The 24,966-nt window shown below is 31.9% G+C and overlaps 1 protein-coding gene across 1 annotated transcript in view; it reads left to right on the top strand.

Annotated features, from left to right (window-relative positions):
- LOC119832440 (homeobox protein unc-4) overlaps positions 1 to 24,358 on the top strand; it is a 31,184-nt gene extending 6,826 nt beyond the window's left edge. Inside the window, exons 2-4 of the mRNA XM_038356110.1 lie at positions 14,345 to 14,517; positions 22,756 to 22,895; positions 23,747 to 24,358. Coding sequence (XP_038212038.1) covers positions 14,345 to 14,517; positions 22,756 to 22,895; positions 23,747 to 24,260 — 827 coding nt within the window. The 3' untranslated portion in view covers positions 24,261 to 24,358. The remainder of the gene's footprint in view (positions 1 to 14,344; positions 14,518 to 22,755; positions 22,896 to 23,746) is intronic.
- Positions 24,359 to 24,966: the final 608 nt, after the last annotated feature.

The following is a 24,966-nucleotide window of genomic DNA, read 5'->3' as shown; positions in this document are numbered from 1 at the left end:
AATATATATACATATTATATACCTTTACACGTTATATAAAATGATTCAACAAAAACGTCATAATGTCATAAAAAGTTTTATTAAGTGACGTCGAGTATTTAGTTTCTGTAAATTATTATTAATTATGCTTTTTTGGCAATATTAATTAACACTTATTGGCATTATGAATTCTCTGTATATACTTTTTGTAAACATTTTTATTTTATTATAATTTTTAACCATATCCTTGTTGTTTGTTTACTTACTTTGCTTTTTTGATCAAACCGTAACCTTCATTGATGCTAAAATAACATAAACAATAATTAATATGTATTTTTTATTTTTACTTCATTATGCTAATCCACATCAATGTTATAACTATTGAATCTTTGGATTACGTACACGGGTAGAAAAAAAAGAATAATAAATAAATCAACATTTTGTTTTGTATTAATTTAATAATGACAGACGAAAAAAATATTAATTTAAATGGTTTTTAAGTAGTTTTTGCCGAAACTGAAATAAAAATAAATTAAGTTTCCTGCAGCACTTAGCTGTTCTGAAATGCAATCATCAAAACCGACGCAAGTTATTTGTTCAAAACGACATAGCTACGTTTTATAGATCATTTTAAAATAGCTAAACCTAGCATCTAAATGATTTACCATTGTTCATTGATATAACAGTAACGTTTATAAAAACAATAGCTCTGCGATTTTGATTGAGTTGAAGCAAGTCGAATCAATTTCATTCTTCGCTTAACGAACAGCGGATAAAAAATATTCCAATTTTGAAATCATGCGACTGTTTATTCTCTTTGTCTGTCATAGCTATTGATTTTATTTTCAGCCATTCTTAACTTTTATAGAGTAAATAAATCAATTGTTGCGACTTTAATTTGATAGTTTTTACGATTGTCGGGTACCTGAAAAAGTCTTGTGAAACAAGAAAAAAACCTTTTCTAGAACAAAAACCAACAATGGATATTAAACGAAATTATCTTATTGCAACAAACATCGTTAACGATCGATTATAATATTTCCATAATTATAAATAATTCTAATTTATACATAACTAATTATAATCTATTTACTACCTATAAGACGTGGTAAAAACGTTAACACTCTTTTCTAATACATTATACATTCACCTGCAGCCGGTAAAAGCCAATCTCATTAAACCAGAAAACAAGCACTAAGCAGTAAAGTTAAATGGTGTAATAAACAGAAATCACAACTAGTCAAAAGTACATCAATAAAGGGCTACATAACGAGGGGACCGAGCTGAAATAGAGCACACATAAATTATTACACCCACCCTTCGTTAAATCGAATGTTATTTCGCTATTTGTAAATTTTATCTTCTTTTATGTTGATTTAGGTTCTTTTACTCTTTAATCTCAATTGAAGTGATCTTAAATAAGACGTTTTGTCTATTTTATATATTGGGTAAACAGTTTGAGGATTTGAAATTTGAGTTCTTCATTAATTTCTTTTGTATGAGTTTTAAAAGTGTTCAATTTATAACGACTGAATACGGTTATGGAATATTCGCTACAAAATAAATTAAATAACATAATGATTACAGCGTAGATAGGTAACTTTATAACCACGAATAAGTGACAAAAGGCCAAAAATGTACGTAATAAGGGCTATTAGTCAAGTCGTCGGCAAGATGCGCGAAATGTAACCGAACAGGGCGGGAACCAATTTCAAGGGTCATTTCCTCACACTCCCCGGACGGGGACGTTCGTTTCCAAAAAACCAGAGACCTCGGTTTTAGGCACAGCTGTTGTGTTAAATAATAAGGTGATATTTTTTGTTTATATAAAAAATCGATACGACGTAGTAAGCGAATGTTTCTTAAATTATCTAAAAAAATACATTTAAAATAACTTTTTTTGTGAATAATAGATTCTCATTTTAATTCAAATTCGTCAATCGGGCAATGGATTATAAAATCTCAAAAGTTTTTGTGACACGATTAGATATTCATGTGCATAATTAAGTTTATCTTATTTAATAAATTACTCAGTATATACCAAATTTAAAACAATTCAATTTCGTGTTTTTACTTACAATATGATAACTTAAACTGACAGATTTTCCGTTCATGATTCATTTATAACAACAAAGCATAACCTCAGAAGTTCCATATCATCACATCTCGTATAGCGCGTGTCTAATCGCCGGTCGCGTGCGCCCAAAACACGCATTTGTCAAATTCGATTCGCTTTTTTACTATTTACTTTAACAGTGTATCGTTTTGCCCTATTCACCCTTTGAAATTAGCCACGGGAGACGTTTGATTTTGCGCCAATATGGCTTGTAGTTTAGCGGCTTGGCTAGGTAGCTTCCAATTGCTCTCTGGGGCGCACACTATCTTGCTATAAAACGAATAGACCTAATGCACTGTTTACGAAATATAAACAGTGTAGTGTGCGAAGATTCTGCATTTTATATATAGTATTTACTATATAAGAGGATAGTTGTATGATATTTGTTTGTATTATAGATAATAAATAATTTATGAGTTACAATAGATCGCTTATTGAATTGACTTGGTTCGAAAACAACATCATTTTATTATGTTTATTTATGATAAATCCAGTAATTTTATTAAAACCACAAGACTGTCCAAATATATTGTATATTCAACTAAAATATGTATTCCCAGCTCAAAAATTATAAAATTATAATTTGTTATACAATGAGGAAAAATATGCAAACAAATGGTAAAATTAAATAGATGTCATGCTGTAATTAATGGTCTTTTCGCAATTATTTTGCTAATTTGCCATGGGACGGTACTAAAAAAACATCACCCACGAGTTTTTTTATTTGTCAAACACAAAAAAACATCTAATTTCACGCCGACGTATGACGCAATGTCGTGAATAAATTATAACTAACAAAAAAAAAACAATTAATAACTGTGACTCTGTTATCAAATTAATTAAGTCCCCCAACGATTGCTTACTTATTGTATGTCTTCCACGATACCTTTTTCTGTGCTATAGTGTATTCTTTTTAGGGTTTGTTACCTCCAAACTCTCGACTGGGTTAGCCGATTTTAATGATTCTTTTTTTATGTTTAAAAGCTGGTGCCTTCCGTTTTCTAACCGTTATTTCTCACACATATTCATAAAATAATTTATAAACAAAAACATTTGAACGCGAAATAAAAAATACAGTAATTTTAAATAATCAGGTTTATATTACAATTACAATTACTAAATGAAGTCAAACGTTTACATATTAAATGATTTATGTAGAATTATTTTATAGATGGTTAAAGGTACAATAATATTATTAATATCTAGGCTTGTATAACTATTTATGAGTATGAATAACATGTTAATATTTATTTACCCATATAAATGCTATCATTACAATGTTTCCATAAAAATCAATTGGAAAACCACAAGTAACATGAATAATACCCATAAGAATATTAGTTAACTACATTACAGAGACTACTTTATAACTATAGCCTCTGTGTGTATGTATGTATATATATATATACATATATAACGTCTTTATATACTTAAATAAAAATTAATCGCCAAATATGCTAATGGGGTAATCGTATGACTCCAGAACTTATAATTAAACTTTTATTTAATATCTAATTCATTGTATCTGTTATGTGCTTTCTTTGTTTATATATATATTCTTATTTTTCAAATTGTGCGTTTGATATTTTCCATAAATTTTCTAATTAAATAGCATGTAAGTAGTTATTGTACTTGTATATGTATTATTCTTAATTGTATATATTTTATATGTTATTTTAAAAACTGTTGTATTTGCTTAATAAATGAATAAGTATACTGCAATAAATAAAAAAAAATGAAAGTACACACAAACATATTCATGTTAATTTCAAGTAATTTTTAACCTATGTTAGACATAGAAACGCAACTCCATCACTGAGAGTGGTTCAATCGAATGGAGATCATTTATTACTCCACTGTTGTAGTGAGAGTCCGTCATAACACTGGACCTTGAGTATGCGTAAATGCTTTCTGCACTCAAAAAAAAACCCAATTATACAAATGCTGTATTCTTTAAAGTCATTAACCGCAGCGATATATCGAAGTCACGATCACTTTTAAAACATACTTACATATTAGCTATGTAATTACCATGCTTAATAACCTCATCCAAACATTTCCTCAGCTCATCTCAACTTAAGCCAAACAGATGAGTGGCTCAAAACACAGATATACGTCTATTAGCAACACAAACAAACACAAAGCATATAATCCGTTAACCCTGCGTACGCTCAGGGGTCTGTCAGACCTCGCACCATAACTAACCCTATTAAAACCCTTCGCTATTAATGTAGCATAAAATTAAGTCCTGCGTCACGCGTCGTGCGCTATTTTAAGCCATGCCCTTAAGAACGTGGGCTCGGTCACCTTAACTGTACGTGACGTGTACGTGACGAATTGTCTAAATAAATACTGCGAAATTTTAATTAGTTTTTTGTACGGGTCACAAGTGAACAGCTCGATCGTTCAGGAAGGGTTGATTCAGGTTTAAAAAGTTGATTTTTTTCATACTTAGTATTATGGTAAATATAATGACATTTTATAAATAGAAAAAATTCAAACATTAAGTTTAGTAGGGATTTTATAATATTAAAAAAGCGTATGTAACGTACCTAAATGAATTATTATATTGCCAACTTGAAAATCACCTACTGTGTTGTACTCAATGTTGAAATATATTTAAAAAACTTATGTTTATTTTATAATAAACTATAATATATAAATATCTCATTTAAATACAAAAAAAGCGATTAATCATTGAATTCAATGGTTGGCAATCAAAAATCAAAAAGCGTCAAACAAAATTTCAGGTAGATATAATCGAATTAAACCAATATCACGAAACGAAATTCGTTCGATTGACTGTAATCAATAAAATTCCCACTTTGTTCAAACTCTGCTGCATCTATCTGCCTACAACCCGCTATGTCTATGTCATTGTACTGTTTTATCACTGGACTTAATATTGATACAAACATCAACAGATACAATATCGAACTTAATTATTTAACGCAAAGGGCAGGCGCGATAATGACAGCAATAAATCTCTAACGAGTTATGTCAATGATAACACGGCCCTTGTGATCGCCGACAAAGTGTGGGGACAATTATTGAGGGCGTAATTTAATTATTATTAATACGTTAGGTATCGCTTTTTGTGTCGCAATTGTATTTGATTTTTTGTTATGAAATGCTGAGTATCTCTTTATTATATTCACGTTATAGCAGGTACTTTCGATAAAGTGGATTGGTACTTACGCCAGGTCTATAGGCACCCGAAAGAATTGCTTTGGAGTAGGTTAGAACGGGATCATACTCTAGAAATAAAAAGATTAACAGGTCTAATCTTTTTTCTATTTATTTTTTGTGATAGTGATAATTCTCTCTTTGTAGTGTTTAGCAGGAACGCATTTCCATGTTTCGGTTTTGGCTCCTGCTGGCAAATAATAAAAAAAAAACAGTCTACGCGGTAAAGGAGTCCAATTGTTTAACGGATTATTGTTTGATCAAAATTCGTATAAATATACACAATTAATTGGAAAATTTTGCTTTTGTGAAATGTTATCGCCACTTTTGCGTTGTAAATCTTGAACCTAACTATATTTGAAAGTCTATTAAATATTCTATATCAAATTCGAATCGTACTTGTGTGAGGGTAGCGCAAATCTGTGATAAATTCCTCCCTAGAGAGCCCTACAGCATCAGCAGCCCACAATGGATTACGTTACACATGTCGCTAGACTCAAGTACCCTTGCTTTATCTCTGCCCTTTGGTGCAATAGATATCCGTAAGTCAAGCATTTTATTAGGTGTTTTTTTTTAATAACAGCTGATCAATAGATAATATAATACTTTATGTAGAGTAAAGAGTTTCTATTGAAATGATTTTATGCAGTTAAAAAGTTGTAAGGAAATTAGCATTAAATAAAAGTGTAAATAAATAGCTGTTTCATAATATTGAAAAATAATTTTTATTTGATAGGAAATCATATCAGAGTGCAGGCTAACTAATATTAATAATGGATATTATTTAAGTAGGCAAATGTTCTTTTTAAAATTATATTTATTGCTATAGTATAGTTTCATATTGCTTTTATACAATAAAGCAAATATGAAACTATGCCATACACAAAAGTCCGCAATTGGAACTGTTTAATCATTAACGCAAACATTAATTATTATATCTACATTAAAATTACCTACGTACGAGATCTTACCAAATGACCAAACTTTTAAAATAATTAAAATTAATAACACAAACGTCACAAACAAACAGCAACCACAAGTAAACAACAGGACGTGAGTTATAGCACCCGAGAGACCGGCACAGATAATGTAACTTACGCACTGTTGCAGCTGTTTTTGTTTATCTGTGCATTTGTGACGTGAGGTTGGCGAACTTGCTCCGTTTTTGAATGTTGGCATTGTATTTGCTGATTCGATAAGTTTTCTGACAACAAAAAAAGAAAACTATCAATTCGATGTGTGGGTCTGATATTGTCAGAATTGCATAATATTTGGATACGTTAATCTATCACTGCATTAATGTTTGTTTGTATGTTTGACCAAAAATAACTTAAAAAACTACAAGTCAGAGAAATTACACGATTTTTACCGTTGGGGATGCTCCAACTATAGGATCCTTGCAACTTTAATTAATTACGGTATAAGGGATACAGGGCTAAATACGTTCTAGTACAGTATTATATTATTTGGTATGTATATTATATAACATTCACAAGGGAAACATCGCGTCGCTTCTTCGCCTTCTTCACGATTTTTCAAACGACAGAAACATTGAAGTCAGTTTTGGAAATTATTCCTAATTTTTTATATTTTTTTGCTTTTAATTAATTATTGCTTAGTTAAGATTGAACTTGAGTTTTGTAGAGGTTTTTGTAGATAACTTTAATTTTGTAAAAAAGTTTAGTTGAGAAGTGTTACGTTTAGTGATTGATATATAGATAACAATGACTAAATGTGTAAAAAAATACATACAGGTAAATAAAAGCTTTTCTCAATATTAAGTGATTATTATTTTAGTTATGGCCATTATGGAAGTAAAAAAAAATTATCTGCAAATAACGCCTTAACATTAGTTGGTACAATGTTGTATTCTTACATAATCGTTAACATCATATATTTTCATTATCTTTTAATTGAAATTGGTTTTGTGTAAAACACTTATTATAACAAAAGCATTCACTTTTAACCATCAGCCATCAATCAAGAGCTAAAGTGATCGATATTGTTTTCATAAAATATTAAAATTTTATTACACCTCATATCGGCGAGCCGAAATTGCTGTTAATACACGCTTTGTAATATATCGTTATATCCGTTTATCACGTTCCAATCTTTGAATATGATATAGCTTCAGGCGGGGCGATGAGGCGACCACTATATTATACGCAATTATAATGTGTATGCAGTTTTACTGGGTGTTTCAATGACATTTTTATGCAGACGCAAAGATGTTTTCTTTTGAAGTTAATGCCAACTGATAGTAATAACGTATTAACTATTTTTAAGTGACATTCCCAAAAATGAGGCACGTTATAACATAAAAAAAAACGTTCTCAATTCATTGGTTTTTTTATGTGTGACTAAGAGAGCTTGTAAGCATTAGTGACGTCACTCTTATTAGATTTCCCAACGTGGTAAGAAAATAGAAAAATTAATAATTCGATTTTATTTCGAGAATTGATAATTCTTTTTTTAGCATGTATGATGTGAAAGAGGATATTAACATAGTATAGCACGAAAAAATTTATTGATTATGTCAGTAAAGTAATTAAAAATAGTAAAACTAATTAGATTCATTAATTTCATACTTAATGTTTACCGCGTTTGCCTTTTTATTTCCTTGCATTGCGGCTACGTTCAGTTTTAACTCAACAGAACCTGTTTCATTAATAGGAAACAATCGGACCCTAATGCTAAATATACCTTATTTTTTTTATATATCACTCTCGCTGTAATATAGACGATAAATTTAAGGATGGAGGTTATAGGTTATGCACAAAAAAATCCACACACACTCAACGGCTTGCATCCCATGTAGAGAAGAAGCCGCATAATTGAATTAAAATGATTTTACTGCTTTTCGGGGAACAGACTACTGCACCGTTTTGATAACGTCCAAGTATCGGAATCAATGTCTTCATCACATCACGTACACGCAAAAAATGTTGTTGAAAATTTCGTGTATAAACTTGGCAATAATTTTAAATCGTTTCACAAGGCTGCGTTGGACATGATCAATTATTATCCTAAAAAATCAAACTTATGAGCTATAGCTGCTTGACGTTAATACGAAGTTTGCATTTAAATGAAATGATACAAAAAATCTTAAATTTAATCAGGCATGTTACTGTGCGGATATGTATGTTAATTCATTATGAGATTTAAATGCTTTCTTTATAAATTAATTATTGGATTTTAATAAACCTGACCGTAAAAACGTAAACATGAAGCAACAGTGTTTTATACGAAACAAGATGTTTTCTCTTATTGTTTCTGCTCAGGATTGTAAGATAGCAAACACTATCCGCACATAATATACGAAGAGTTTTTGCAAAATGTAGAGAGCGAATCTCACTATCGAAATGATGGTATGTTAAATGTATTTGGCAACAGTCATTAATATTGTTTCAATTTTATAAGTAACACCAAGGAATCCGGTCCGAGGGGCGTGGCTCCCAACCCGCCAGATACGTATTCTGCATCAAAATTATTACTTTATTATTGGCAGTGTTTTCGAAATTAATTTCCCGGGATCGAAGCGAAATTATAGGCGATCACCGACGCCGTGCCAGCAACTTGTAATTATTTTTTGTATGTTTTACAATGAAATTCGACTTTGAAAGTTTTCGCAATTTCGTCACAGTTTTGGATATTTACCTACGCGATAAATACGAGTACAATTCAAAATATCATCATCTTGATTCAGATCTGACATTAACCATTAATTCATTTAATCCCTTTTTTAAGATAAATTTTGGTTGTAATCATATTAATATTATTTTTATCGTGATAGGAACAGAGATAGCGATCCTGTATTTAATATATTATTCATTGTTTCTTATTATACTTGTTCTAATTTTATGATTAGCTATATAACAATAAATATAATAACGATCCTAAAAATATTATCTGTATATTTTGATTGAATTGGATATTAGAATCAAGTGTACGTAGTGAACTCACACATATCATAATACAAAATATATAAACATTTATATTTCAGACAATAAAAATAAATTTGCTATTGATTATGGAAGTTTTCTTTTTTAGGAGAACATCAAACACTGAATAATTGAGATTCAAAAAGAACTTACACACGATTAAATTAAGTTGAACTTTGTACAAAACTTATACCAATATTCGAAAAAAGCTGAGTACAAAAATTTAATTAAAAAATATATACAAACTACTTGTTACCCGATAATTATAGATGTCTAAATAACAAAGAGGTCCTATACTTCCGCTTAAACGTAATGTCTTTATGAATCTGTGCTTGTACAAATAACCGGCAGTTTGCAATTATCCAATTATTTTAACCTACAATACACCTACGTGCACCTACCTACATAATTTCAACACCTTAAAAATCCGATCACATACTGAACAACTCTTAAGTAGACATTATGGCTTCCCTTTTACTTTTTTGCAACGTTAATTTCACATATTGCCAACCTTTTTACGAGGAAAATGTTAATTTGAAAGATAATCGCGTGCTATACAGCGATTTTGTTATTTTTACAGTTTTGTGTTTATTTTTTATTGGTTAAGATATCAATTGCACTTAATATTATAACATACTAGCTGCGCCCAGCGGTTTCACCCGCGTAAGTCGGTAACCCGTAGGAATATCGGGATAAAAAGTTGCCATATGTTATTCCAGTTGTCCAGCTGTCTACGCACCAAATTTCATTGCAATCGCTTCAGTAGTTCTTGCGTGAAAGAGCAACAAACACACACACACATTCTTACAAAATTTCGCATTTATAATATTAGTAGGATTGAATGATTCCGCACTTCACCCGTACATATTTAAGCCTCTGAACACTCGGAGTCACGTCATATTTTCAATTGGTTCCCGATTAGCGCGTTGAAACAAACATAGTAACTTTTCAGCTTGTTATTATTAGTAAAGAAGTATATATGAGTTGTTATTTAGGTATGTTTTTATACTGACATGGCAACTGAAATGGTTTCAAACTTCTGGCCCACGAATGATGGAACAATTTCCAATAAGCCCATCTTCTTGGAAGAATAAAATTGAATTTCGTGAAATATTACGCTCTGGTTTTCTTAGTATTTCGACACCTGGAAACCACTATATGGTTATATTAAACAGTTTCTGAAAATGTTTGTGTATTTCCTGTTTTTATATAGTAATACAAGTTTTTCGCCCGCGGCTTCGCTTACGTAGTATAAGGAAAAAATGAACAGTCCGAAGTGTTTTCCGCACAGCTTCTGTTTTCGGCAAAAAACAGGCAGACAGACATAGTTCCTTTTCCATTTTATAATATTTATAGGGAACAGTATATATAATATTCTTCGACGATACTATACCTACTTATAAGAAAATAAAATATAGAATAATTTTTAAAGTTGGTTACAAATATACTAGCAAAGAACAAAAATTTATAATGCAAATTGCAATAGCAAAGTACTATTGTCTTCTGCTACTAACCTAGTTTCTTCAATAAAAATTCCCAATTCTCTGATGAACATTAATACGTAAAGCTTCTACAATATCCTATAAAATTTAAGACAGTTCCATTTAATATTTCACATAACTAAACACTCATGTTAATCAGAAAGTCGAACATAGAGCTAAATTCATTCACAAGTAAACCTATCCACAGCACGGAAAGTACTATTTTTAAGTAATATTTTTATTTTATTCATAGCGATACTATCTCCGTTTGAGACCAGAATTAAATGTTCATATTCAATAAAATCTGCTCAGATAGCGTTTATTCTATTACGTTGTATAAAGGGGATTTGATATATTTCCATGACTCTAGATAATTTATATCTTATTTGTTGAGATACTATCTTTATGCGTGTTTCTGATTGGTTTTTCATAGATTATGTTCGCATTTATTTTTATTACTCCATTAATTTATTGCTTTCTTTGTAAATAATATGGGGATATTGATATTTGCAAATTGTATTTCAGTTATATTTTTCCAATTAAATTTATTTTATATATGCAGGAGAATATCACATCATCACATTTGTATTAAATTCAATAAAGCGTTATTATCCATATTATAAATATATATTCGATTAATTTACGCTTTTCACTTTTAACATGTGATCAGTTGAAATTGAATAAACTGAATTCACGTTACAGTAAAATGTAATTGACTTAAACATAAACATCGGGTCTATATCTTTACCATTATTCATACCAAAACAACGGAACGAAGTAGAATTATTAACTGTACGAATTTATTAACCGCGTAACACAACCCTCAAATAGATACTTAGCCCCCCTCCCCCTCCCTAGTGACATTAAAACATTGAGGCAGACTAAATTAAAGCGCGCCAAAACTGTTCTCTGCGGACCCAAGGCAGTCGTTTGTTTTAATACAATAACCGTAGTCATCTCTTTCACTCTCCTCATTAGGGTTGATTTGTCGTCTCGTTCGCACTCGTGTACTTAATTTCTCATAATGCTGCGGCCACAAGAAGCGGAGGAAAGCAGGCGAACGAAATTCGAACGAACATTTACATAAGCCACCGGCTTCGATGCCACTGGCGGCTCTTCGCACACCACGGAATCATTGGTGTAACAAATGCGATGTGGCTACACTAAATGCTTTGTAAGCCCAGTGTGGACGGAACAAGGCAAACGGAGGAGTAATTCATTGATCCTGTTCCTCATTACCAAACTTTCAGAAGCCTCAACAGATTTTGTCGGACGGAGGACTTAAATTATAATTTGTGTCTTCATGAAGATTATTTTGTTATATTTATTGGGTATATCAACATTTTTATATTTACCAATGTATAGATTATATAAATGTAGGTACCTATTTATTAGGTACTGCTTGGGTCTCGAGCATCGCTACCTCGTGATCAATTCATTTCCGAAGCCCACTAGATTCATAACACTTTAGTAAATTAAAAGACAGGATAACGACGTGTTCAGAACGTCGGCGCTCCTCTTAATCACTTCTAATTTATTTAGCCGTGGAGGGAGAGCTTCTGATATCCAGCCATCCCTCTTCCGCGCGCGTCTGTCAGCTATACCCGTCTCTCTCTAGGGACCATTTTTAATTAAAATCACCGAGAGAAAATTAGAAATTATATTCTATTTTCTGAAACTTGTTCTGACGCTTTGTCGGAGATTATCTCTTTTTTATGAGCCCCCGGTCGCGGGTTTATTTTAACTGGCAAAGGATTTTCCGTTATGGTCAATGTAAAAATGATTTGTTTAAAAGATTTTGTATGTCTGGTATTCCACTGCATTTGGACCAGTGACGTTATAAATAGACCTTTATTGATAAACTTTTTACGTATTGTCAATGAGCACATAATGTATTATGTATCCTTACTAATATTGTGTTAAGTACAAATTATTACTTTTTTAATTTTTTATGTTCATTATTATAATGAAACAATCACAATGTTTGTATCTATTATAAAGGTGAGTTTGCTTTTTTTTGTTTGTTTGTCTTTCTTACACGACGCAACGGAGCGATTTGTGTAGGTATACCTATGGATATCGTTAAGAGAGAGGGACATAGGTCACTTTTCACCGCGGTGAAACATCTCATTCCTACGGGAATTTCCTTTGATCACGCAGGCAAAGCCGCGGGCGAAAAGTTAGTAAAATGCAAAACAATTATATTTTTAATTAAAGCGTTGATCAAGTTCTCTGATGATATTGCATGTTATAGATTGAAACTGGGCAATGTTTACTCAATTGAGTACTAATATCTTAAGAAATTTTGAAAGAATAGAAATTTTTTTATCACAAAGTGGGATTCGAACACGCGTTTTTTGCCAAACCGTAGCAAATTTCTCGTTTTAAAATTAAAAATTAAACTAATATATCTTGCTTAATTAGATATAATCAATCACAATTAACTAAGTAATAAATTTACTATTTTTCTTGATCTGCACTAAACCTATGATCGCAACTTAATGCTTCCTGCCGACTTATGCTAAATAAATTAAAAAAATATATATATGCAATTCCTTTAAGGTTTTGTTCCTATTTAGAAATAAATAGATACCTTAATTATTATCAATATCAATCCATCTTCCTGTGACCACGTTTGCTGTAAAGTGTTCGAAACGTCGGGTAAATAATATAATGAATAAATCGCGTTTAAAATCCATTTAAAAGTCTTGAAGTCCTAAACATCGGTCCTTTTTTCCCAATGCAAGGTCACCACCCTATAAGGGATCAGGCATCCCATCCACCACGCTGGTTAAGTACGGGTCGGCAGATATCACACGTAGTCCACTCCTGGATGTGTTGGTTGCCTCACGAGGTTATCACCGTTTTGAACATTGGTGATGTGGATTTTGCAATCAAAAAAATTAATTAATTTCCTGCTAAATAGGAAAAATCTATTGGTTTCCTGCTCGCTTGCCTGGTCTCTCTTTGGACTTTTCGTCTTAACTCCGAGCTAACCTCAGATCCACCTCTTAATATACCGTAGCTTTTAAAGTTAATTAGTTCATCAACAATGATACTAGCTTACATTTACATGTGTTTTTCGTAGAGACTGAACTGTATAATAAATCTGTACATTTATAAGCAAAGTCAAGAGAACTTTCCAGTAAATTATCGCTCCTTTTAATGCAGTCTTTCCTTTTATAGCAGCACCATACGTTACAGATAATTTCCAATATGAAAACACATATATTAATATTAATAGCGTGGTTTAACTCGCCGAGTTTTATAGTTTTCAATCAAAACGCATCCAAGTATTAATTCCAGTCTCATATAAAATACAATGTCGTAGATAAGATTAAATAACCATTAAATATACAACTCAATCAAGTTAGTTGATGTCTTTATCCGTTAGCAATAGGTGTTATTGATTAATGTTTTAAATTGAAAATCCTCTCATAGTTTGTTAAACCAGTCAACCAGACCAACCAGTCTGCCTAATTAAATTGTAAATGACTTGCCAATTTCATTCTTTTTTATTTATCATCGGCTGTGGCCCTTTTTTTGTTTAGAATCCATTTATTTATTAATACATTATATGGTAATGAAATAATATGGAAAATATAGCGTCGGTTTTAATTATCACGTCCTTATTTTTTAAGGTGGTATTGGTGATGACGATGGTGACAGCGGCAAACGAAGACGCTCCAGGACAAACTTCAACTCCTGGCAACTGGAAGAGCTGGAGAGAGCTTTTCTGGCGTCACACTATCCAGATGTCTTCATGAGGGAGGCTCTGGCTATGAGACTGGACCTTAAAGAGAGTAGAGTCGCGGTGAGTTAGCTTAAATAATTATTAGATGTTATATTGTAGATGGTTATGGTTATACTAAATGTCCACCTGCGACCTGCAAGCGGCTTTTAGTGACGCCACTAGAGCTCTGCAGATCACAGTGGAATTCAGTCGGTTGTCCACTACTTTCAGTCAGGGTCTCCAACATAGCACATGGCAGCTTCCCGGAGGCCTAGGATATTCGTAAACGCATTTTCTATATTTAAAACAGTATGTTATCTGTAAAATTTAAAGACTAAATGTGGGATACATTAGGAATATCAAAGCTTTAAAAAAAAGGTATACTTTGACCTATTATTATCAGAAGCATGCGCTTGCGCAGGTTCTATTAGATTTGTATGCAGTAATGTAAGTAGTGTGCAGTGACATAACCTAATTTTAATATCAATATGCCCAAAAAAACTTATCTTATTTATAATATTGAAAAAGACAGTAAATAAAGACGTGAAAACTTAAAACAACGTAAGTACAATGTTGTTAAATATAGACTGAACAATAACTCCGCCACACCTCACTTATGCTGTTATAAGTTTATTGACAACTTAACTGACAGGAAACACATATCACATAAACGGAGAATAACACATTTGACGATCGCTTTGGACACGCTGTTTTAATGTTAACCCTTTGTTGCTCAGTTAAGTTAACTTAAGTTAAGCCAAGCGTATACTCTCGCTTAGAATAATGGATATAAACACGTGTTTATGACTGACTTTTTGCGTGAAGCGCATCTATGTGTTTTTATGTCTTTAAGTACTACGTCTAGAAATATGAAGGGGAAAGAGAGACTGAATGGTTTTTATGTATTGTATTAATCGTATTTACTTAAACTTTCTTTAACTGTATGTAAATAAACAATATTCAATATTAACATGCTTCTTACTATCAAGTATATAAATAATATAAATAATCTTTATAAAATGTTACTTCAAATATCTATTTTCAAATTCTCTATTTGTCCCTATGTCCCTATGTATTCTTAAATATTTAAAACTACGCAACGGATTTCGATAGTTTTTTTAATAGATAGTGTGATTTAAACTATTCCGAATTTAACGCGTGCGTCGCGGGCATAAAGCTAGTAATATATAAAATTAACATTCTGATCAAAGAATATTGTACTTTTGTATATCTATCCTCTATCCTTACGTTTTATCGCCAATCGTTAAAAGCCTAAGCTTTTTTATTCATAATACGTTACGCTGATACGTTAGTCTGATGTATCAATCCACCTTTGAAGGTAGAAACATCTTAATTTCACTGGCTTTACGAGGGTAGCCGGTCGATAATTATAAATTATTGCCTGCCCTTTGAGCGTCGCTGTTCATTTAAACTGGAATGCATCGGATGTTTATTTTATAAGGATTATTCTAATTTGTTGATGCATTGATGAGACAGTGAATACGATGATCGAGGCTCGTGTTTAATTAATGAAAATTGCTATGTTCTGAGTGAGACTGGAGCTGGGAATAAATAGTTTAATATTTTAATTACCAATTAAAACACCCGCTTAAGTCCGTATCCCGCAGGAATATCGCGATAAAAAGTTCCCTCTATGTTATTCTAGTTGTCCAGCTGTCTACGTACCAAATTTCATTTCGATCGGTTCAGTAGTTTTTAGTGAAAGAGCAACAAACACACACACACATCCTTACAAACTTTCGCATTTATAATATTTTATTTATAGGAACACTTTATCAGTTAGCATTATGCATATTAAAGGGCTGTCTACTGTTGTAAATGTTAACAACAAACTCCTGTTTTTTTAAGTCGGTTGATAATTTAGTTACTTTAGTATTTTTTTGCAATTATGTTATGAAATTTTGAAAAAGAATTATCAAATCGTAAGGAAATTTAACTGATTCTATCAACTAAAACATCCAACACAAAATTATACGATACAAGTTTGTATTAAACAAATATAAACATGTATGTATTTTATTATATTTCCAACTAAACCTTATAGATATTTAGGTTTACCTTACAAAGGTTCCTGACTAAACATTGCATTACATGCTATCAAGAGACATAGTGTTCGTTCAATATAAAATGAGGGGTGTTTTTCTTCTTTTGCCCGGTCCTAAGCGATCGCCAGGGACCGGCGGTCGAGTTGCGTTTACATGACGCTCAGCTCACGGTCAACTTGGGATAATAGCGTATTGTAAGCAATCATATCATGGGGATATATTTGTGTGTTAATTTAATAAGTCTTTGACTGTGATGTTTATAAATAATAGAGTATTTGGGTTGGACTTTTGCAATAACTTAATTATTGGGTCCTTTATAGAGTAAACAACTAATTGATAATAATGTTAGCTGTATATTAGTTATATATCATATGAATACCTTCATTCTATGTAAGTTAAACACAACCAATCATATTTATAACGGTAATGGCTATTCTCAAATTATTGTATTTTATTACAAACTTATCTATTTATAGCTAGTATCTTCAATAACACTTAAATTATGTTTATAAGCACCAATATTCACCCATGTACCAATACTTTATAAATCGCACCAATTTCATTTGGTTATAAATCTATTTCTATAATCAGTACTAACGTCGATTGTATCCAACGCTTATCGAGGAAATCTCGTCCAAGACAGACTATCCCACAGCACTCCTAATAGTTGGTATAAATCAAAAGATTGCAATCTCGCCGGCACCCCTGGGACGCGAGCGAGACGGCACGATTGATTCGCATAGATTTAAATGGTCGGGCGAGATAAGGATAGATATAGATTCCTCAGCACCGACCTGAATCGTGCGGCTGCTCGTAGGGACGTCACAATTCGATTACAGCTCAATAAAGTTAAAGTGACTTGTTTGCGTTTGTAAAGTGGATTTTTTCCTCCACTTGATTTTCTCTTTTTCTTCGTTGGCTTGAATGGCGAGGGTGCGTCGCATGGCGTAATATAATTTGCCATTTCATTTGAGAAGCTATGTATTTTTAAATCCATTGAAATTAATATATTTAATACATTGATATTATCGTAACAGACCAATTTCACTGTTACGTTGTTGGTACAAGATACAAGAAAGTAGTTCACTTATAAGCCATAACCACCTATGTAATCATATAACACAGGTATGTTGTTAAATGAGAGGTCTGTAGTTATCATAGCGTAATTTTTTGACTAAAGAGATAATTTAAATGTAATTTCATATGAGGCAGACGTAAAACTTGCGAAAACGGCACTCGTTCCGCGGTAAGCGAGGAAGTATCGACTTCATTTTAAAATTCATAGCATAAAATTTACATTTATATGCCAATTTCATTCCCTAACAGGGCGTTGGCGGTCGCACGCACACATCAGTATTCCGCACACACACAGTGCTTCCACCCCTGAAAGTTAAAAGAAAAAAAATACGTAACATTCTCCGCTTGGCTGAAAGAAAAAGAAAAAGCGCAAGGTTTAAATATGGAACACTAAATGGAACGCTTAGGCGACAAAATGCGGATAGAATATAAAATTTAAGGAGATGTTGCTCTCCTTGTCGTTCTTTTGCATGTTCTTACTACTGTTGTCTCTCTCTGAGCTTCGCTATCATATACGAGACAAGTTTACCGCCCTAGGCTTAGCGGGAAAAGATAGACAGGCGGGTACGTAGGGTTGCCTCTCGTTATATTATGATATAATACATTTTCGCTCTAGCAAACAAGACCTGCTTCGTTATAAAGTGATTTAAGACAATATCTATTTGTAGCGAGAGGCGGACACTCGGACAGTCATTATAACTGTAATAATTCTGTCATAATTGTAATAAAACCAGTGTGTTATTATGGTGATAAAAGATAATTATGTGTTACTTAAAATACATTGAGTGAACTGACGATGAAGTCGTTACAATTTGTATTAAATAGATCAATGTGAAACATTTGGTTCATATAATTATCTTTGAACTAATTATTGTGTAATAGAAAACTCAAAAAGTTTTACATAAACTTCCTACAAGTTTTTATGTAAAAGCTATGAGTGATGTTCTTACTTATTTTAGCTATTGAATTAAACCTTTTTATTAGAAGTTATATAAGAGAAAATACTAACCTGTAATCGTTTAAACACATATACACAACCCTTCAAAATCCACGTAACAATTATTCAATATCAATTCTATGCCAGTGACATTTTCAACCGAACCATGTTAACTCATAGTATGATCAAATACGTACAAGAACACTTTTCACCTAATATGCCTATCTCCCAATCTAATTACCATTAACCATGTGAAAATACCTATGATTGGAATGGATTTTCTTTGAGTTTATTCTCATTATAGATCCCCATCCTTGCAGTAAATAAGAGTAAATGGAAGGCAATGTATCGATGAGGCTTAATGCTCTCGGGAGGGGTGGATGTACTTACGTTTGTCTTTGTGTACGCAGGTTGCTTCTAAAACATCGGTTACGGGAAACACGACCTTATTATATGTGTATTTATATTAAATAGAATGTAATTTCATATGTATTGGAAATTTATATATCATTGCGCTAATAGAAAGAAATAAATAATATTTATTATTTTGAATTGGGTAAATTTATTTGATAGGATAGATTAGTTAGTTTAAAAAATGGATACAGAAAATATTACAACAATATTTAATTCGTTCATTAAGCACCTATTCAATAATGATATCCTTCTAAAACATTGTTACAAATTACTCATTACATTATGAAGAAAACCAGCACCACCATCCAAAAACACAACAATAATCATCAATAATATAAAAAACAGAGCAATTACGGCTCAATTCCTCCATCGATAAGGCCAATCCATTAATTTCATAGATAATTTGGAACAGACGTCACCGTGGTGGAAACAAAAAGTCTAACCCCGGAGGTATTAATGACACCCCTCCAAGGGGGAGGATATACGTGCCTCATTAAGAGGGAACACCCACTGGCTGGCCATTCCGATTCTATTCTGTTATCAATGTATTTCGATTAGATGGCACGTCGCCGATTTAATTAAATCTATATGGACTTATATCGTAGGTAGGTATAGACGCTTTCGATTATAGTGTTCGCTTCTAGTTACGTTTGAGTTACTATAATTCTTGAGGTATTCGTATTAGATAAAATAATGTAATTAATTGAGTATGGAAAATAAAACATTGTTTTTAAGCATTATCTTTATACTTTGTCTTTTGGTAGTTAATACATAAGTGAAGACCAAATAACATATCTACTCTAATATTATAAAGGGGAAACTTTGTATGTTTGTAACGTTCACGCAAAACTGCTGGACTTATTTAAAAAAAATCTTTCACATTGGAAAACTTGATTTAAATGACATACTCGAACTGGTAAACCACGAGCGAACCTAGTCTATGTTAACTTCCTTAGTCGAAAGAAAAATATTAGCAAGACACGTTTTTCGCAAAAACGCGTTTGCCTAGTTAGAACTAGTTGCAACTAAATGCCTGTGTTACAATAGATCTAACTGGATGAACATGTTTTTACCAAAAACGGGTTTTAACTGTAACATGTTCAATCAGATGATAAAATGCCCCTTTGAGGTTTGTTAAGAGGAATAATTTAAAAACAAGAGTTATGTTGGCTATAACTACATACTATCTATTAAAAAAAAATCTAAGAAGTCCTCTACCTAGAAGTTACCACAAAAATAACAATATCTTCATATATTTCCGTATAAAATATATGTTTTTTATGTATATTTTTTTCATCGTAATGTAATTAATCAAAATAGTCACAAAATACAAAGAACCTAATCACTTTGTCCTTCATAAGTTGCGTAAATCAATAGACATTCAAGCTTAGCGTTTTAAAGTAAATAATATACGTAAATGAGTAATGTATTATTGCCTTTTGTCAATTTGTAGCGTGGAATATCACGGCTATTTAGTTAATTTTGATTTGCCATTCTGACGCATATTTTACAGCTCATTGAAACCGTGCAATTGATAAGAAAATTCTTTTTAACTAAGGAATAACTACGTAGGTTATAATGAATTAGTATAATTGTATACGAATAACATACATCTAAAAAATTCTTTCAGCGGATATAGACGTGACCCCTGCTATAACCTGTGAACCACGGGCGCAGTAGTATATTTTTGTAGATATTGGCTTTAATATTACACACATTGTTATTGTTGTTTATAATATGAATAAGATTAAACCATTAAAAAGTCTAATTATAGGAAACTGTTTGTGGAGCAGTGGAGAAATTTATTTTAATCATCCCGTTTAACTTTTAAACCATCAAGTTTAAAACTATTTAGTCAAATCGCATGAGAACTTGCCTATAAATTTTACTAACAATTGAAAAGCACATCGTTCTCGTAATTATTTGTAGAGCGGTCGGCGGGAAATTTTACATGATTATGCCCATTTATGTTAAAGGTGTTTTAGAATCGATTCTCTTGACATGCACGTAGCATTAGAATATGATAATGAAGTTATTTAGAACGGGTAATTTTGTTATTTGAAGGGCTTGTCTGGGCTTGCTGGAATGAAAGTTTCGAAAGCTTTTTTTCGTTTTTTTACTTTGTAATCATTCTTATTATATCAGAGTTATTACAGTACTTATATTTTCGCTTCACTATTTATAAATATGGTATTCATATATGTCGTATATTTTTGAGCATTGTTAAATACATGTCAATTTAAACTTGAATGCTATGAACATTAATGAATAGTCGTTACTACCTTTTAGATATTTGCCTCAAATTAAGAACCTCCGTATTTTTTGTCAACATCGATTAAAAAGTGATAATTTCATCATGATATTTGTAATATACTTATCCCAATCTGTAAATATAATAATAATTTACTAATACCGATTAAATATCGATTACACGATTAAAATCATCATAATATATATAATAAAACGTCAATAAAAGGTGAAAGGTGTAAATTATGAAACAAATTTTCATTAATCCGAATGCCGGTAACCTCTGCCCATAAAACAAGATTGCCAGAACATTAAATTAAGTCGACATATGTTCCACATACCCTCGTTTCCGACATATTTAAAGAAAAGGACGACATCAATATTCAGCTTTGCCTTTATTAAGTTTACGATAATTAAACATCAATAAAATAAATTAACTTTTATGCTCTTGCTCAATATGGGTTCTATATCGCCCATAACATTTTGTAAGTATAATGAATTAATAGTTGCTATTAAATAATGTCGTGGGGTATGAACAACGGCAACAGTAGAAATAAAACTATATAATGCAATATAACCTATGTGAATATAAATAAAAATAAGTTTAAAGAGGTTCACTGTTTCTATTTATATAAAAATGCCAATTATTACAATTGTGAATAAGATTATAAATATTTGGCTTAATTTACAATTTATGATACTATGAAGTCATTGGTTACTGTTTTCTTAAATGTTATTTTGTTTGTATGTCCAACTTACTCTTTAATACACAAAAATATGAATCAATGATTTGCAAAACATAAATAAACCTTTAGTTTAATAAACATATGCACGTGTTGTTATGTATCAAGAAAGATAAATTTTATATGAACAATAATTTGCTGTAGTGCGATATAATATAAGCCTCTACTGCTAAAAATAGCAAGCCAGTCCCTTATACGATAAATTAATTGTATAATTTGACGTGAGGTGGCTACACCCACCACCATTTGTCTTTGTCTCGCCTTTTTCATTGCAATACTTTACCGCGAAAGCACGAATAATTAAAATAGGATATTATGAATTATTACAAATTATTTGTCACTCGCCACTTTCATTTTTAATTGACCCGCTGACAAAACATATTAATAACGTGAAATTATAAATTACAATATGTAATTGTTAGTGTATTTTATTCAAATTTATACGACAGTTATTAACGAGGCAAAACTTTTATTAGAAAGTTGTGCTTTACGGTTATTATAATTTAAAAATAGCAAAGCATGTTAAAATGTGAATAGGATAAAAACTTCTATGTAAGTTTCTATTTAATAACACAAATTAGTTAAAGCAGAATATATAAAACTAAACTACCAACCAAAAACACTTGTATAAGTTTTGATGAAAAAAATTTTCATTCAGTTTGCGTTTACAACGGAGCAAAATGGATAACATTAATATTTTGTTTGTAACCGTTATTGCTATAAAAATCACAACCCACCTCTAATCTTCGCTCACGATTACTAATACCATTCGATATATCTAAACTAATTCACATAACTTAATCGTTCACAGTCACTAAATGTTATTTCTCACCAGGTCTGGTTCCAAAACCGTCGCGCAAAATGGCGCAAGAAGGAGCACACAAAGAAAGGCCCCGGGCGGCCCGCGCACAATGCGCACCCTCAGTCCTGCTCCGGGGAGCCCATACCGCCCCATGAGCTTAGAGCTCGCGAGAGGTGAGTCGCTTACAGGACATAGTGCTACGAACTAGATATAGCTATATCGAATATCTATACTATAATGTTTATAGGAAGGATTTGATTGTTTGTTTGTCTACCCCAATATCATAAAAACTTCTTTTATTTATGTATATTTGTAATGTTTTCACGCAAAAACCACTGTACCGACTTAAAAAATCTTATACCATTAGAAAGCTGCAACTTCACTTCTTGACATAGGCTATGTATTCATATATACCACGGACGAACAGCTAGTAAGGAATAAAAACTATTCTGGTAATGCTCTTATGAAGGAAATCTCAAAAAGTTCGACATCGAATTCAAAAATCCTTCCGCAAGCAAATATCTACATTATTCCTGATTGACATAAAATAATAAGTCGTTGTGGACTGGGCAGGGTTAATTGAGTAGTTACCTATAAGATAAAACCAATTTGTCTTAGTGATTTGTTTATACGTAATAGGTATTTATCGTATTCCACGAAAGGAGTTACTAATTGTAGTCTACTGTGATTAATAGGTTATATTTCTAGTCTTTTTTAGTAAACTCAATGTGTTAGAATACGAAGTCTTTTGAACCTATTAAGGGCTTATAAGACTGTAAATAAAATACAACGGCAGATTCAATTAGTCGGTAGACTACAATCTTCAATTCGTGAAACTACTTATTCCGGAACTTTCTTTCCAATGTATGTACTTAGTTACAGTAATTATAAATAAAACATTTATTATGTAGGTTTACGATGTATTTCATAAAGTGCGCAGTTTGTAATTACCCATGCGTAATCAATGTTTCACGCAACCATAAAATAAGGTTCTATACTAATTAAGCCCTATTTTCTTAAACAGGGCGAGAAGAAGAAAGAAGCTGGCAAAAGCGCTAGAGAGGCAGGCGAGGAAACTACGTGCGAAGGGCATAGCTGTAGACCTCGAGGCTCTGAAAGCAGAGTACCTAGCGCAGCATAGAAACAGCGGTCTCTACTCGGACTCAGATGGGGAAGTCGAAGGAGAGGAGTGTATGATCGATGTGGTAGGTGGAGACTCTTGTCACGACTCCGGCCCAGAGGACTTCTCTTTGGCGGGTCGGCTCCGCGCGCCATCTAGCGGTGATGCAATCAACAACTCTGACAGCTCCACGTCAGACGCGCACTCTGGTAGGAACTTCAGCCCCCTTCCCGACCCTCAACCGTCATTCTTCAAGCAATTCAGCGCTGCTGCAGCCAACTTCGACAAATTTGACTTCGATTCAGGGAGAGCGGTGTCTTTAGACCTAAGCGGAACATCGTCGGAACAGGACTTGTCCAAAAATGGAGGAGCAAGAAAGCACAATCCGTTCAGTATAGAGTCTTTGCTTAATACGTGAAAATAACTGTAGAAGCTTTATACTGGTGTTATGATTGGGTTGTCTGTTTACAGACATTCGTTTTATGCATTATACAAACACTTCTCATTAATAATATACTTAAGGGAAGCAGACAATTCATGCAATATATATTCTACACTAAACACATGAGACTTTATTACAAATAAGACATATACATGGATTATCACTTATTAGCCTAAAATATTCGACTTGTATTGTAAGTTGTAAGTTGACCATATTTGTGAATACAGTTTAAAACCATTAAAAATGTGAAGAATGTGTTTGTATATTGAAAAGAATATCATTAAAATTTGATTTGGTTACATAAGACTTGATAGGCACCACTTAACATATCTCCTGTGAATATAATCATAAGCTGTATTATATAGATTTAATGTAAATAGAACTGTATTTATTATAACGTTAAATAATGGGGCAATAAGAGATATTTGTTATCATTTTATTTTTAATTTCAAATTTTATTGTTGATCTTAACCAAATTGTTTTATCATCTATATTTATTTAATTTGAAAATGTGCAACGAAATATAATGCAACGCGTTTGTAATTATAACGGAAATCCAAAATATATTTGAAGACATAAAGAAAAATATTTATAAAAAATTTCCTTCCAAATACACATTTGTTTGAAAAATATATGTTAAAATTAAAAGCACATAGTTCAAAGTTTAATTTCCTATGTTGGA

Source organism: Zerene cesonia, chromosome 15 (assembly GCF_012273895.1).
Source record: "Zerene cesonia ecotype Mississippi chromosome 15, Zerene_cesonia_1.1, whole genome shotgun sequence".
NCBI lineage: Eukaryota > Metazoa > Arthropoda > Insecta > Lepidoptera > Pieridae > Zerene > Zerene cesonia.
Note: the sequence above shows the minus strand (reverse complement) of the source record. Positions and strands in the feature narration are given on the sequence as shown.